The sequence below is a fragment of the Chaetodon auriga genome, chromosome 8 (genome assembly GCF_051107435.1).
Source record: "Chaetodon auriga isolate fChaAug3 chromosome 8, fChaAug3.hap1, whole genome shotgun sequence".
Classification (NCBI taxonomy): domain Eukaryota; kingdom Metazoa; phylum Chordata; class Actinopteri; order Chaetodontiformes; family Chaetodontidae; genus Chaetodon; species Chaetodon auriga.
The window spans coordinates 5,880,778-5,898,182 of NC_135081.1; the positions used below are offsets into that span (position 1 = coordinate 5,880,778).

Consider the following 17,405-nt stretch of genomic DNA (forward strand, 5'->3'; position numbering starts at 1 on the left):
CCTTTGCTACGTGTCCCTCCATCTAAATCCACTCACAAAACATGCAGTACAAAAGCCAACTGGGCTGGTCAGATGTCCATCCGTGCATGGAGCACATCTGTGCTACAGTGAGGTCATACACAGACGATCTGTCCACTTCTCACCACAGGATGCTGAGCAATACATGACAAGGAAACTCATTTGTCAAACAATGTGAGTGCTGTCATGACATTATGGTCACAATACAGGAGCACAACTATAAATACGCGGAGAGATCTAAGGCCTGAGGCAGCGTGGCTGACCTTCCACCTGCCTGAACTCTCTGTGTCAGCCCTGCTGCTGACACAACTTCAAACTCGCAACAGTTGGAAAAGGATGAGAAAGATGATGTGAGTATGACAAAGAATGCCTGTTGGTGAGAGAGTCTAGAAAGACAGGGGAAACAAGGAGGTTTGTGTGTGTGTGTGTGTGTGTGTGTGTGTGGGGGGGGTGACGGGTTCAATACTCTCCCAAAGGAGTAGCGACCAGATTGAAACCCTGAAAAGCGCTTTTGAAGATTTACACTTTGGCTTGTTGCTCCAATGTGCCGAACATTTAGCCAATCTGTTTAAAGAAAAACAAATTACTCCTAAGGTCAAAGAGCACGGGGGGACCCTGGTCAAGACCTTCTATGTTTCTCTCCACTGCAGTCTTTCCTCACTGTTAGAAGGCAGATTCCTTTACAACAACATTCTTAATCAAAGCCTGAATTCGCTCTCTTCAAGATCAGCTCTCCTCACTGTCGGCTGAGTGGACATGACATAATTTCTCAGATCTCCTGCTCAGTTTTTCATGAGGAAAGTGGCAGAGTGGTGTACACAGCCAGGTGGTGGAGGTTAAGGTTAAGCCTAATTGTAGAGAACCACTAGATGATTCCCTAAACCAACACTTACGTTAAAATCAAGACCACTTAAGATCACTGTGGTTTGAGGAAAACTTTGAAAATAACTGGAACCTGGGATTTTCTGTCATTCTGCTGCTACTCTCCCTTTAAGTGACCTGGTGTTTGATGAGATGGAAACTTTGAATACGGATTCAACATCAAAATCTCCCTTAACTTCTCAGTATTAGCCTCTGTCGTTAAGTGTTCGAGTGACCGCATTGGTGTTATTTATGGTGGAAATCCTGTGACGGTGAACCCGCTCTGGTGTGCCTCAGCACCATCTGCGAGGACCGATTTGTTATTTCAACACTTCTCTCTCCTTTAACCCCTCCGTTCCTCCCTCTCTCGCTGTGCACTTTATCATGTCTGTGGCTCAACTTGACCTTTAAGGGAGAAGTCATAATAACGTCTCTCCTCAAACTTCAAACAGCGACTGTGCTCTTGTTTTAATTCATCACTGCTCTGACTCAAGCAGTGGAAGAGAAAAAAACAGCAGTGACACAGATGAACTGGACACGTAGGACAACAAGAATGAAAAATAAGAAGCTGTTTTGCCTCTTTGTGACTTATCCAACTGTTGTGACACTGAGAAAACCCAGTCAGCCACATGTGGTGGTTTTATGCACATGGATTAAGCCTGGCCTTCGACTGGAAATACGCAAGTGAGTGGAGAAATTCACCAATAGAAATGCATCTGTAGGAGGATGAGGCTTAATCTGACACAAAAAGTCATGCATCACACTGTTGTTCAGTTAGTTAATTAGTTGAATCAAAGCGTAGGTTCACATTTTTTAAGTCTCCAAACAGTGCTCACATATGCATATCTACACTGAAAGAAACACTGGTCACCGCTCCCTCCACCTGTCCATACTGTCCATGAAGGGATCCTTTCCTGAGGCAGTTTCATAGTAAGTGATGGGGCCAAAATTCACAGCCCTTGATCTGCGTGCAAAAATGCATTATAAAGCTAAGGTAAAGCTATTCTGAGACTTCAGCATTGTGAATTGGACAAATCAAACACGCAACCTCAAAAGTTACAGACCTTTAGTAGGAAATTCCAGCTTTGTGTCGCTCTGTTGCGGTTCAGTAAGAAAGCACTGTGCATGGAAGCACAAAGAGACTTGATTTATGTAACTCACTCTGCTGAAGTCTCATATGAGCTTCACATGAACTGTACAATGCATGCTCAGTATGCACAAGAAGGCCAGCCAATAAGCCTGTCAATGTACAGTACATATGGTCATGTCAGTACTGTTTTAAGACTTGAAAACATGCTGTAGGTGACAACATGACAGTGGAGTGGGGGAACTGTATGACGCAAATTACAACTTTAATACAGCAAGAGTTAACTTTTACACTCACGGTTTTTCATTCTGCTTGCGGTGCCTCCAGGCATGTTAAGAAACCATAATCACATCTGCTTTCTAATTTGAAGATCTCTAACCTCAAGAACCAAAATGATGAAATACCCCACAGGGCCTTACATGAGAGTAAAGCCCGTACTGTATAATAGCTTGACTAGGCCGGCACGCCAAGGTGACAAACAAAACTGGGCAGAAATAAGTGGAAAACATATGGAGTAAGTATGAATGTGTGAATTATTGCAGAATTTGAAAAAGCCTCTCTTTCACCCTCCTAGTACCTTGAGAAAAAAACCTAACCCTATTTCGAGCAGAGCCAAAGCAAACGGCTTCTTTCCTGAGATGTGAATTAAGTTTTTATCTCATTTCTTACAAAATACTTCTACACCCACCGTCAGTAACTGACGCTGAGTTGAAGGTTTTGTGTCCAAAACCAACTAAGAACCCATCTGTCATATTACAATCATTTCCTGGGCCGTGTATTGAGTGTAAAGGAAACGTACAATTGAAATATCAATCTCTCCTCATTTCCCTTAAATCTCCAGGGAGAGATTGTGATTACGACTGGCCGATGATGGACACTTAGTTTCCAGCACATTACTGGACTCCAGCTTTGGTACTGGAGTGATCTGCATGGACATTATTAAACTGAGTAATTGGACGTATCTGCACGAAGCATTTTCATTCTGTGACTGCATCCTAGTGTCCTGAAATATCGTCTGCTATCTGTTTCACTGATAGTGAGCAGCATTTGAGCGGGATCATGTCATACTGTTGCTTTTCCAATAACAACTCTGGCCACAAGCCCTGACATTAACAAATAACAAACATTCAGCCAAATTCTTTGGATGAAACTTGACCAGTGGTAGTGACATCAATGAAAGGCTTTAGTCAGACATATTTTCCACTCATTAATATGATCAAACTACGATTATTCATCCCAATTCTTTAGAAATAAACTGACTACAAGTGAGTGATATGTCTTTTGATTTGACAGAACATTGCAACCTTGTATCATCATGAAGGTTTACATTACATGTTTGTTTACATACGCTAAGATAACTAAGATACAGATGACTCATCACAGTTCCACGGAGATGAATCATCCGACTGATTTGACAGTTGTCCACCCCTGCTTGAACTGAATCAACTCCATTCCTCTTTGCTCTTATGTCCACAGTCAGACTGCAGGGCCACATCATCACAGGGACGGCTTGCCTTGTAGTGGTCAAACACAGCCATGATGAAAGCTCAAGTTTGATATGGTTTGTTTGTTACCATATTACCACTGGCTTTACTGGCTTTCCCACAATCCAATCTGCTTAAATAACTGTATTGTTGAATGTTGAGCACAAAATGACGCTTTGACATGTTTTCAAATCAAACAGTCTGCTGAAATTGTGACTAACCTAAACGTAACAAGGAACACCTGCTGACTAAACCAAATATCAGAGGGTCAGAATGATGACGTTAAAATCCACATAGATCATGTTGGCACCATGTATGGTCTTATCACAAGATCAGTACCACATGAGCATCACCCAGACTTCCCAGTTGCTATGGCAACTAAATGCAGAACCCAAACATGGGACTGACACATTCAGAAATGGTGCTAACTTCTGAGAATTACCAACACCACCCGCCTAAACTGTAAATTATATTCAGTGAGTCAATCAGCCAACCAAATCCCATCATGGATACGATGTCATGTCTACTTCCTGGTCCATTGCTTAAGCCTGTCCCCAGAGAAAATCATTAGCAACAAAGTTTCCTGTAAAAGACGGTAAGATATCAGTCAGTCATAACCAAAGCAATGACTATTAATTTCCTGGTAAACATTAGCTCATTTGAATGGCAAACACTCAGCTGTCTGCTTTGATAATGTGGGTGTCAGGACAAGCGTAGGCACAAACATAGATGGAGGGAGAGAAACACGCACAGTTGGACAGACACAAAATCTCTCTTTTTCTCACGTGCACACACCAAACTCTCTCCAACCCCTGTCCTCCTGCAGACAGAACGAGTCACTCCTGCCACTGTAACCACGATCCGTCTATTGTCCTCTAGCAGGAATGTGCTTGGGCGCACATAACACAAATTAAGTGTCTGTCCGCAGTGGAGATGTAATCATTGTTCCTGGATGCTGCAAAGACGGGCTGACAAAGCCGCAGTGGTTGCTGGTCGTCTACCCATTACTACCATTCCTTCATTCCATCTCACTCAGACTATAATAGGAGATTTGAGACTTGGAGACATGGAGTGGAGGTATAAACAACGCCAGTAGCTTTGCACACTAGTTTCCATAACAGGCCCAAAGAGGCTGTGGCAGGTCTTAGATGGTTGATTACCACTCAATTCCACCCAAACAAGCTAAATTAAACTCTCTGAAGCTTGAAACTGTTTTGAAATTTGAAAATGATGTGAATTCAATTTCATATAGCAAAGGTTAAAAATAGACTGACAAGTCTCAGTACGGCCCATCTTATTTAATGTCATCTGGGCGTAGATGAGAAGAGAGGGATGTGGAACAGAGGCTGTCTTGTCTGCTGAAATAACTTTGGGACCAGGGAGCTAGCTAGCCACCTAACAAATAAGAAACAGGCCTATGCCTAGACAACAAAAGAAAAGAATATGGATTACTTTGTCCTCTAGAAAGGATGAACATGGGAAAGAAGAGAGAGGGAGATGAAGCTGAACTGCAACGAGAGGAAAAAAAAAAAGCGTAAATGAGTTAAAGAGAGAACAGAGAGACACAACAGCATCCTTGCCAGGGCAGTGAGGGCTAACCCATGTAACATGAGGGAATTATGGTGGCTTTAACAGCTGTCTGCAATGCTTCTCTCCTCTTTGGCTCCCTCCCTCTGACAAAAGAAGCAAGGCAGTGCGACATCAAAGCCCAGATTTGCAAGTCTAAGAAGCGGTTTGAGAGCTGGAAGAAGGTACAGAGAGACGGCATTGTGTGGGTCCGTGGTTGACAGAGGAGATGTTAAGAGGTTTATGCTTGACTAACACTGTTCCATAGTTCTCCCTCTGGTTTCTACCAAGGCATCTTAGACATCCAGGGCCTTGAGGGTTTCAGGAGACGCAGACGCAGCAAGTGTTTGCACCAAAATGATGGGAGCTGACAAAAGGAGTACTGTCTGAGAGGAGAGAGGTTTGTAAACCGCATGGTGGGGGGACGAAGAAGTCAGTGGTCGAGGACCCTTGGAGGACAGAGACCTTGTCTTGTACAATTGTCTGAGAACACACAAAAAAGCTTTCCCTGGGCTTTAGAAATAAAACAAACTATTGCAACATGTTGCACACAGTATGCTGAGTACACATACGGTACAGACGTAGGCAAACATAGTTTCATCCACAGCATGATCAGACTAAAGATCCACCCAAACATGCAACTTTCCTACTTGCCTTTTTCTTGTAGCCTATCCCAGCTCACACTCGGCGAACAGAAGGAAAACATCAGTCCACTGGAGGGCTAACACATACTGTACATAAAAACAGTTGTCCAGACAAACGCAAATAAACAAACATGCTCACTGTACATACAAGTGAAGAAAAAGTGGTATGCTCTTGATCACAGGCTGATTAGGCAAGTGGAGACCTCAGTCACCCATACCATGACCACAACTGGAGTGCCTCTAATCTACCAGCAACTGTGGGCTGACTGCCGTCTAACTCAGACAACGTGAATGCAATTGATGTCTCCAGTGGTTTGACAATGCAATGCATAGTGCAATGTAACACTTCACTACAGAGAGGATTGGTTCACTACAATGAAACCACAAGCTCTCCTGCAAAAGAACAAATGCAGCGTGGGTTAACCCCATACAGCTACCACTAACCACAAAGTGGTACATTGTGTAATGAAACTGAAGCACAGGAAAGTGTAGAAAACATATCACCACAACATGGTCATACATTAAAAAAGTTTCTCGTGCTTCCATGCCAAGTGCTGCTAAGATATGCGTGTTACTGTTTCACTGGCTCTGCCTGGCTGAGGGCCCACAGACATAAATGGCATAAAAAAATAACAAATTAAAATGTTGACAATTCAAAGGTAATTTTTTAATGTGTGTGATGCTATGACACTTGATTTTACAGCTGTTTCGTCTGCCATGTTGGATGTGCAGTATGGTTCGTGATGCATCTCTGGGTCACAGGGTGTCACCTGACCTGTAGTTCCTACTGTGGTCACTATGCCAAAATCATCATGCTCCTGTGGGATGGGCCACACAGCACAAAGATGCTGTCCGTGGTGCTGAACACAGGGCAGCACCAATGGGGGCACGACGCTCACCTGTTTCCAACCTGCACTCCCCCGTCTTCTGATTGATCGTGGCTGGTGTCAGAAGGGCTGTTTTAAACTGTAGTGAGCTTGTTTTAAATCCTGTTGGAGTAGTAGTTTACTGAACTGAACTTCACTGCAGAACACACAGAATATGGTCAACATATTCTGCATCTTCCATCCATCTGCAGCTCCATATTTTTCTTCTTATCTTCTTCTAGAACTGCACAAAGTCATGTGACTCTCCCTTTTTGTCAGCATTGTTGAGCACACAGCCACCTTGTCTGAATAAACTTCACTGGATTTATCACTGGACAAAAGTCATTGAATGCTTACATTACATTAGCATGGGCTCCACGTCAAGGCCTGTTGGTTGATCTGTATGGTCTGAGCATAAACACTGCAGGTTCTTGTCATGCAGAAAAGTCATGTAGTGTGAGTTACTATCGTACAAGATCAATAAATACACACAGTTTAAGATGGTATGGAGCAGAGAGAGAGCTGAATTTTGGAGCTGCTGGCCTGTGTCAAGAGATGCACCCAGCACAGTAGAGCCAGTTAGTGAGTGGAAGCTGCTCTGGTGTCTGTCTCGAAATATCACTACTGAATGGATTAAAGGTCTACATTAACCGTTTAAATGGCATTCAGGACTGTTGACAGGGTTGCAGATTTGAATCTTACTTGAGCCATTATGTGACAACAAGAGCGTGTCAAAAGAAAAGACACCAGCACTGTCAAAACGTTAAGACATCTGCCACAGTGAGAGACCTCTTTCTGTGACTGACATCATAGCGCAACACAGGTTTTTGAACTTGTTAAGACTGGGATCTTAGCTGAATAAATCTGCTGTCACAATGTGGCCCAAGGTCATTAAAACATACCAACACTTTTGTCATGTGGAGACCAACCAGAAAACAGTTCTGCTGCCCAAACAGGGTTGCAACCCATGGTTTAAGACTCTTTGTTGTAGTTTCAAGGCCGAGGATTTGATGGAAAGGATGAAAACACATTTTTTAAACTGCTAACACATTGGCATGTTTAAAAAGATTTACATAGAAAAACAAATATGAGATTCTAGCAGCTCAGCTCTCATCAACATGATAATTAAATTAATCTCTGCATGTCAGAGGGAGAACTTCCTCTGGGACAAACTACACAGGGAGTGGAATTACTCAAATATATATACACACACAGTCATGACAGACAAATGGCTCATCAGATATACAACATGGAAACAAAATAAAATCTCACAGCATGTCAGAAAGAGTGAGAAAACAAACTCCTTTAAAAGATTGGTCTGAGTCTGAAGGGATGAGCATGAATTAACTGTACAGAGATAAAAAGAAAAAGCGGGTGGTGAAGGTGGAGACTCACTGTCCTCCCTGTATTTCTCATCAAAATCTTGGCTGTGGCAGCTGTGGTAGAAAGCTGGGGAATGTATTGTTTTAAAGTGGTTGGATGAGGACCAAATGGTGGGTTGCAGAAAGATGAGAATGGGTCCCCAGAATATTCAGGAGTCATTGATTTCAAAAATTACTGGCAACATTATGTTGAAACATTTTCTGTGTCTTTGCAATATAAGGCAAACATGAGGTTCAGAACGTCTTGAGACATATCCTATTAATCACTAATCAAGCCTGCTCTGAACGAGCACCGCTGGGAGAAATAGTTTCAGGCCTCCAGTGACATACACAAAAGAATAAATACGAACAGCAAGCGCCAATTTCTCAAAAACAAAAGCTTTAGCCTGAGGGTTTGTCCTGCCTGAAGGCTGGGGTCCAGTAAGGAGGATGGGGCACAGGGGATTGGTTATCGAAGTCTGCTGGCCCTTTGGCTAACATCCCCAGTGAGTTGATACAGATTTGAGAATCATTTTCCTTGTGCACTGAGGTCCAGTTTGTGTGATGAACAGAAGTGCAGAAGAAACCTCGGAGCATAAAGGGACAGGTTGGCTATTTGAAGTGGGGATGTACTCATCAACAGTCAGTGTAGTAGATGGCAGTTGGCACGGCTCCAGTTTGGAGAAGCAGCAGGAGTGTTGGAGTAATGTCTACAGTAATGCACTGCTGTGGACAGGAGACAACGTATTTTAGCCACCTAAAAAAGGCCCACCTTTCACCGCTTTACCTTGTCGTTAAACATCCCTTTCTGACTGGAACTGAAAATGTCACTGTCTCTCTCTCCAAAGCCATGGTCCAAACCAGACCCCTTTGGCAAAAGCATGAATTTTACCTCACAGAACATGGTCTACCGCTGCCTCGACTGGTAAGTTTGTGTGTGTCATTATGTGACTTCAGTGAATCTTAACTAAGGCTTGAAGTTAAAATGGACTATTGAATTAGTATTAACTCTGATTTCCTTGGTTTTATGTCGAAAAGGTTTTTGTCAGTGACCTCTGAAGTTTGATGGTCTGAGGATTTGAATCTAACCTGTATAGAGGGATCCTCCTTAAATTTTTCTTAACTATATCTTTATTATTGTATTATGTGAGCTGTGCTGACTAAGAGGGCCAAGTCATCTCCACTCACCACGGACATGGACATGTGACCTGGACCAGGAATGTGAATCGTGCATAGCTGAATAAAGCTGCAACCTCGCCTAACGATGACTGTTCTGTTTGTCTAAGGTTATCCTACGAAAGACGCCATGATGATCATAATCCCCTCTCTCTAAGGACTTAGTTTCTGACCCACTGACTCACACACAATTTGTATCTTGTTGTCATAGACACAGAATGTTAAAATAACCAATACATGATGGATCTTCAAATTCAATCATTCAGGGAATGACATGAAGGCTTTTCCTTATAACCACATTGGTGATTTCTTATTTTTTATTCCACTAGTGGGCTGATTCAGAAGACATGCCTGGACAAGTCAGAGTGTGACAGCACAGGATAAATGACTGAACTGGTACACACTGAACTGAACTATAAAGAATGACTCAGTGGAGGTGAGAGTTTCATGCATCAGTCGTTCTTGTTACTGCACATGAATGTCAGCTTAGACACCGACTATCATCAAACTGTAACTCAGCGAGTGGCCACTGGCTAACCTCTGTCTAAAGATACAGTGTTCACCTTCAAGTACATGCCAGTTTAATAAAAAATCAACCTTCCCTCTGGACCTGTCCCAGCTCTGAGGATAAACAAAAGGAAATGTAGGTTTTCTCCAGGGATCACAATAGACAGCAGTCCCTTTCATCAGTTTCTCTCTCTCCCCTCACCGATAAGTCAATGCGTGGGTTAACATGACTGGAGCTAATATCTCCCAAAGGGTCCTTAATCTACTGCAGTTAAAGCCACAATCTTGGATGAACAGCACAACTAAACCACTTCACTTGAGGGCAGTGTTTCTTAAACAATGGGTCAGGTCGATGAAATATGAAATCCTACTTGACAAAAGAGTACATATTTTAAGAAATAAATACACTTCTCTGAATAGTGAGTTGTAAAAGTTGAACACTGCTGTAGGCTGAAAACAAGAACCTGCATCAGACTGACACAGCAAAGTGTCCACGTCAAGTTAGCAACAAGAGACAGTCATAATAATACACACAGGAAAAAACGCAGTGTACACTGATGTAAAAATGTTCTCTGACTTTCCTCACACACAGAAGCGCACATGTACTCAAGCACATGTGCACACATACACACACAAGCACACTCATACTTCGCTATTTGTGAGGCCCCTTGCCGACACAATACGTTCCATAGCCCTTTACCCTAACCTTAACCATCACAACTGAATGCCTAACCCTAACCCTAACCTAAATCTACTTCTAGCTCTAACAGCTCTTTGAATTTGTAAGGATCAGCCAAAATGGCCTTACTTTCAAAAATTTCCTCACTACTATGTAGCAAGTAAAAGTGAAAACATGCATGCACACATGCACACGCACACATACACTCATACCAAATACCTCCCTGTCATGCCTGCTTCCAACAACACGGCCAAACTAACCACACACTAATAGTCCTGGGCTGCTATCTCCAGCACATTACCCCTGGGAACCACACACATGCACACCAACACAACACTGACAGACATATGCACATGGACCAATACCACACACACACACACACACACACACAACACCGACATGCAAAGACACACGTCTAGTAAGAGAGAGGGAGCGCTCTTCTGTAGAAGCCTGCTCCTGGACTAAATTACAATTTATTCAAATTGTGAATATTCCTTGTAGGCACTTAAAAAGTCCTTCCCAAATCCAGGGGGCTTTTTACGCCCCTCTCCCTGCTAACCACACTAACCACAGGGATTTCCATCAGCTCGGCTGCATCCTGTACCAAGCAGCCAGATATTTCAACCATCCACACCCCACCACACGCCATAGCCCTGAAAAACAGCAGGGTGGGGACAGGGTGTTTGTGTGTGTGTGAGACAGATATAAACTATGCTTAATTATACTGAGAGTGTGAAGTACGCATGACCATCGTGGAGTTTTTTTGATCGATGAATCAATTTATTTGTATCTATGTGTTGCTCTCTCTGATATGATATATGTGAAATAAGACAACAAAAACATACAAATGGGGAAGATTGTGTGTGTTTATAAATTCTTTACCTTGGCTGGTAAATGCTGGGGTGTGAAGGCATGCTGAGCCTGAAAGAGGGAAACTAGACTGAAAGGTCTGACAGACTCCAGGCCTTAGGAAACATTCTATCTGTGTGTGTGTGTGTGTGTGTGTGTGTGTGTGTGTGTGTGTGTGTGTGTGTGTGTGTATGTGAGTGTGTGTGTGTTCATTTGTGGGCATAATTTGATCAAGTGTTAGACCACAGTGGGCTCTGAGGACGTGACTGCTTCAATCGACCCTTTTAATGCATCTTATGGTCATGACTGACAGCACAAACAGGGGGGCTGAAAGAGTGGAAGGGAGACGGAGAGAAACAGAGGTGCAGTGAGAGGGAGTGTGACCTGAGCTGAGGTTCACATTTCACTGCAAAAACACTCTGCTTGAGAGTTCTTCTGAGAGAAGTGACAGATATTCAGAGGTATGTCAACACTGTGGGAAGTGTACACTGGTTAGACCACTCAGGATCACACATATTAAGCACTCTTTCAGAAATGGACACACAAAGGCACACACAGGAGATTGCAGGATTTTAAATATGCCTCCCTGTTTTAGTTCAAGTTGAAATAACAGCAGGCCTGCTCAGTTAGGAAGTTCTGTCCTCTCTCTCCTGACTCTTTCTGGCTATGTCTATGGACGTGCAATAGCAGATTAAGACAGGATTAAATGACTTAATGCACGATAATAAAACATACTTGGCAAATCTACTCAGCTATGCTTGCTTAATGTTGGTCGTGCATCATGAACAGAGAGAAGTGAGGAAGGTGGGAGAGACAGCAAGATAGCGAGTAGACACATTTTTGGCTGTGCTGCCACTGTAGAGTTCTCTACGCCAATCTGTGAGAGTTAAGAGCATGGCTCATCCTATGCCCCTAGCTTCCCTTTTTACAAGTCCTCCTGTATATTCTCAAGTAGGCCTGTACAGTATCCCCCTTGACAACTCCTTGCTACCCTCATTTTGACTTTCTCATATTTCCCTGTCGATTCTGCCTCCATCCCTTCTTCTTCACTCCCACCATCTCCCTCTGTTCAAGATGATCTCATGTCCAGTGAGCTCTCAGGGGAGCCAGAGAGAGAAAGGGGGACAGATTACTTTACAACAGCAAATTAGTAGCTCTGGCTTGTGTGTATGTGTATGAGTGTGTGTGCCTGGGGACAGGTCAGCTGGGACACACACATCATACCAGAGCCATGAGGACAGGCTGATGGCCTGCCTTCTGGACAGGCCCCAGGCCTCCCAGACAAGACAAGGTTGGCCATGAACAACAGGGGTGGGGAATGTGTACTTCAGTATGTGTGTGTGTGTGTGTGTGTGTGTGCGCGCGCATGTGTGTGTGTGTTACATAAAGTGGGGGAAGGGGGCACAGTTGGGAGGCAGAGACAGATGAGCCCCAGACAGAGTGATGGCACTAATGGTAGCTTGGTGGTTAAGAGGGCTTGGAAGATAGAATTAAGGGAGGAGGAGCCATGACCTCATGTCAAGAGAGGACGGTTAAACCAGGGCTACTGGCAGAGCAATGTGACAATGGATGATGTATGGAAATTAAAAAGGTACGCAAAACAACTGTATAAATCCAAAAGAAAAGGTACTGGGGTGACCAAAGAACAGACTGGACCAGGCCAGATGTGGAGCAAGGCTTCAGGGGTTATCCAAGGTCATGATCCCAAATGAAAGGACAGCACTTACTGGGGTGTGACAGAGATATAAAGGACAGAGTTGCCTCCTAGCCAGAGTCCAAGAAAGAACTGGATAGCCAGGCGGAGGCCAGCAGCAGGACAAGCCAGACAGGACTAAAGAGCTCAGCCAGCATGGTCGTAAACACCAGAACACAGGGATATGCTAGGGGGTGTGAGAAAAGGACAGGGACAGGGCTGGGAAACTGTGTGCTGTTGTTGGAGACTGTTAAGAGAAAGGCACAAATGTCCAAGTGAGACCCCCAAAACAGCGTGCGGGCCAGAGACTGTCCAGGTCTGCTGATCTCATCGAGCTGATGGAGGTGAGGCATCAGGAATAAAGAGAGCACTGGACCGAGCCAACATCAAGGGAATATTGTGCAGCTATGTTTTCTAAACTATGGCTTAGGGTGTGTGGCCTGAAATTGGTTTTGGCCTGCGTCCGCTGGGTCCCTACAGTGCATGGCAAAAAAAGACAGAAAATACTATACACAGCATTAGCATTTCCGCGGTATGAATGAGCTAATTGCACTGTGGGTCCCAAGCTGAAAAGTGTTTACTGATGTACTTGGAGGGGTGACAGGATTGGGGAATGGGGAGGGGATGAGGGGATGCGAAAAAGTGAGACGGGAAAGATTTAAACATCATTATGAATGGAGCTCAGACAACATGAAAAGAGCTAAAAGCTCAGGTCTGCTGGCTGGACCAATGCGAGGACAGCGCAGACAGTTGACTAGACACAAATGTCATCACAGAGTTGAGGTCCATCATTCAAACAACCAGCACTGGGGCCTGCAGTGTTTGGAGGCAGCTGATGTTTAACATGGTTATTCAAAGTAAAATGAAAGAAAAAATGGACTATTAAAAAGGAAAAAGACGGAGATTATGGGAGAGGTTTAGGGGTTTAAGGATGAGGGAAGTGAGGACAGAATTAGGTGATAGGAGATGATAGCTTTAAAGTTCTGGTAAATATACAATAACAGCACAAATGGGCAGCCAGAAATAATCAAATGTTTAATGCAGGACGGGACTTGAGGTTGGTACTATAACAGACTAACAGACTAGAGGTCAGGGGTGAAGGGGAAGGTCCTCGGGTTGAAGTGGAGAGCAGGCTCACAGATAGAAAAAGGAGAGTGGAGAGGTCTGGGGAATGATGGCTCGTGGTGATCAGAGTTGTTTTAGACACTCCGAAGCAACATGGGACCGAAGCAAAACAGCACAACCACTTATACTCAGTCTGGACACTGATTTGTAAGAGCTAAAAAAACACACTAGCAGGACCAAGTAACCATTTAAGAAATACAAGCCTTTCTCTTATCAGTGTCACTATTTTTATAACCCCAAAATGTAATTAGGAGTGTGTGCTACAATTTGCTGAGGCGGACACATTGGCAGGCATTTTATCATCAAGTTCAATAAGTTAGCTGAGTGCTTTTGGCAAAGTTGCACTACTTCTTATTTATCTAGTTTCACAAATCATGTTCATCTTGAGAACACATATTTCATATACCACAAACACATGATGGAATAACACATGACAGAACCATCTTGGAATCACATTCTTCATCTATGATGACATTTGGCCCATTCGGACAATCTTTCTTCCAAAACATCCCTGAAAATACAGAGGTCATTTTGACTCACTGCTAAAATGAGAAGTGGTATTCGCTGTGCTGATATGCCAGATTGCCACTCTCCAAGTGTGTGTGTGTGTGCGTGCGTGTGTATGTGTGTGTGTGTGTGTGAGTGAGAGTGAGGTAAGAGCACAGATTAACCATGGTCCATGATTAATACAACTTGACTTACTGACTTACTGTGAGCAATTATGGCCATGTCTTTTCTCAAGCTTGACTTTCTCACACTCGCTGTGGAGCGCATGGGGGTCCTGAAACATGTGTGCACCAAACACACACACATATGCCACATATCGCCAGCCCACCCTCCACTCAACCTCAAAACCACAAAGGGTTAAATATAATCAATCTTCTTTAACAATGCTGTCAGGGCACTGTCTGAGAGCTCTGACAGAAACACACAGATAGTGTCTGCACACTGACGACGGCGTGTCCAGTGTGTCTGTGTGTATACCTCTGTGAGCCTGAGGACAGAATTTCTATGCACAAGTCAATGAGTATGAATTTGTACGTGTAAGCCACTCTATATACATTGGTATGTGTGTGTGTGTGCACACATGTAGCACATCTGTACTCACTTGTTTGGTTCAGAATGTGTGTGTGTGTGTGTGTGTGTGTGTGTGTGTGTGTGTTTGTGCAAGTCCATGTAGGTACCATCTGTGTATTGTGCTTCTCTATGTGTACAGAGCACAATTCTGTATATGTAGATGTGTGTGTCTATCTGTGTACATGTTCCATGGACATATATTGAGGATGCATTGATGTATGTATGTGCACTGGTTTGCTAAAGTTGCGTGTGTGCATAAGCATGCATGTGTGTATCTACTCAAAATTCCAACCAAAATCGCAGGGCTGTGGGGAATCAGATATTTCCCAGCTCCTGGGCCATCTACTAACGTATATGTGAGTGTATGTATGTGTGTTTGTGTGTGTGTTTATGCTACCTGAGGGGACTTGTGGGATCTCCAGCTGTACTGGTGGCTGTGGAGGCTGGCCAGCAGCACGTTCTCGTCTGTGTCCACCTGGCCAAAGCGCAGTGTCTCGTGTGTGTCGTTACAGATCACATAGTGGCTGTAGACCAGTTCGTCAGCCTCCGGGTTCCCATTCTGAGAGAAAACAGGGGGTGGGCGTTGAGGTAGCAGGTATAGATGAACGGATGGATGAAGAGAGGGAAAAAGAAGAGGGGTGACATGAGAAAGAGCTTTTGTGAATGAAAGATGTGATATAATAAGCAAATACTTCCAGGTGTGTGTGTTTATAGTGGGTGTATAATGTACAGTGTGTGAAGTGTGTATAAGCACATATGCAGGTGTCAATAATGTAATGTATGTATTTTCAGTCTTAAAGATGCAGATCTTGGTGGTGCAGCTGTCAGCCAGTGGGAGAAAGAGATGAATGATATCACCTGTGGGAACAACACAACCTCAACAGAGGAGCGAATTATATCACAGTATGACAGTTACCCAGGCTGAAGCATCTTAGAGTGGGCTTGGGGGCTAAATCTGCCCCCTGGTCCCACACAAAACCTCCAGCAGGCATCTCGACTTTTTCACATCCTTCTTTAAACAGGCCTCGAGATGTCAACTCATTTCAAATGGCAACTCCGTTTGAGTATGCGCTGTTTTTCCAAATATTTTCCCAACGCTTGGAACAAAGTGGGCCTTTAAGTAGGCATTCCTGGTAGTAAGAGTCATCAATATATTGTGGTTTGTTGGGAGAAAACAATATGGTGGAGTAAGGCCCACCTACAGCAATGGGTCATTGAGAAAGCCTCACAGAAAACTCCAGTCATGCGAGCCGTACAGGGATGCTGTCCATTCTTACGTCACTTTGCATGCAAGAGCGAAGAGCTCACTGGCCTGCTATTGAAAACACTGGTTTAACAGGGAGAGGGGAGTGTGTCGAGTCTCCTGCATACAGGAATTCAAACACACAATTTCAGAGCAGCACACAGTGTGCATGTGAGTTGGATAGTTAGTGTGTGGGTGCAAGCGTATGTGTAAGTTTTACTTGAGCTCCTTCCAAAGGCTCTTAGGCCCTGATGGGATCTCTCCTGCACACCCCTCCCTGACTCTTGACGCACATGACTGTGGTTCAGACAACTTCTCAATAACTACTCAACTATCCCTACTGAGAGGGACCCCAGCCTGCTGCGTACTTTTAAATGGCAGGGGGCTGATGGTTGATGGTTAAAAGAGGCTGGCAGTAAAAGCCTGGAGTTTGACTGCCAAGCACGTTCAGGGTCCTGGGGTTGTTGATGCTATTGAAAACGGATGGGAAAGTTTACACCATTAAAAAGAACACTTGATGATAGATGTGTGAGAGAGCGGCAGAGAGAGCAAAATATAGATGGGACAGCTGCGACGGTGGGTTCAGTCCATTCCAGTTTTATAGTGGAACACTATCTGTGCTCCCTTTCGAATGTGACACTGCGATTTACAAACTTCCTGCTGCCATCTTAAGATGCCATTGCTAAACCCACTCTTTGATGGTATCGTCTTTCTGCTCCGATTCATGAGGCAACATGATACACACATCAGAAAAGCTCCCTACAGTAATCATAATCACTCTGTCTATCCAGGGACTTTAAGTGGACAAATATTAGGACAAAGATATTTAAACAGTCAACACATCTTCCTTGTTAAAGAGCACAAGATGACAGCTTCTTCTTCAGACGCAGTCCTACCAGGAATCAAAGTATCCATTTCACTAATCCACCCAGATACTATTACTTTAGTTTTCACAGAGTCTAACCCAGATCTGCATGGCAGAGTGGCACATGTATAAATGGCAAGGTACAGTAAAATGTCTGGAAAACAGATTGTAAATAATGACACCCACTCAAGAGAAACACTCATGAAACATGACACCATGAAGGAGATAGTGAAACCTCTAAAAGGGACATAATGAAAAAGTGATGAGTTCTACGATCACCTATATATTCCTCTCTAGATGACCC

General features: G+C 43.8%; 1 protein-coding gene across 2 annotated transcripts in view; it reads right to left on the reverse strand.

The window, feature by feature from the left end:
- The window catches only part of vps13b (vacuolar protein sorting 13 homolog B), a 319,766-nt gene that overhangs the window by 30,718 nt on the left and 271,643 nt on the right, over positions 1 to 17,405 (reverse strand). For both annotated transcript variants that reach the window (XM_076736852.1, XM_076736857.1), the window contains exon 45: positions 15,391 to 15,552. In XM_076736852.1, coding sequence (XP_076592967.1) covers positions 15,391 to 15,552 — 162 coding nt within the window. The remainder of the gene's footprint in view (positions 1 to 15,390; positions 15,553 to 17,405) is intronic.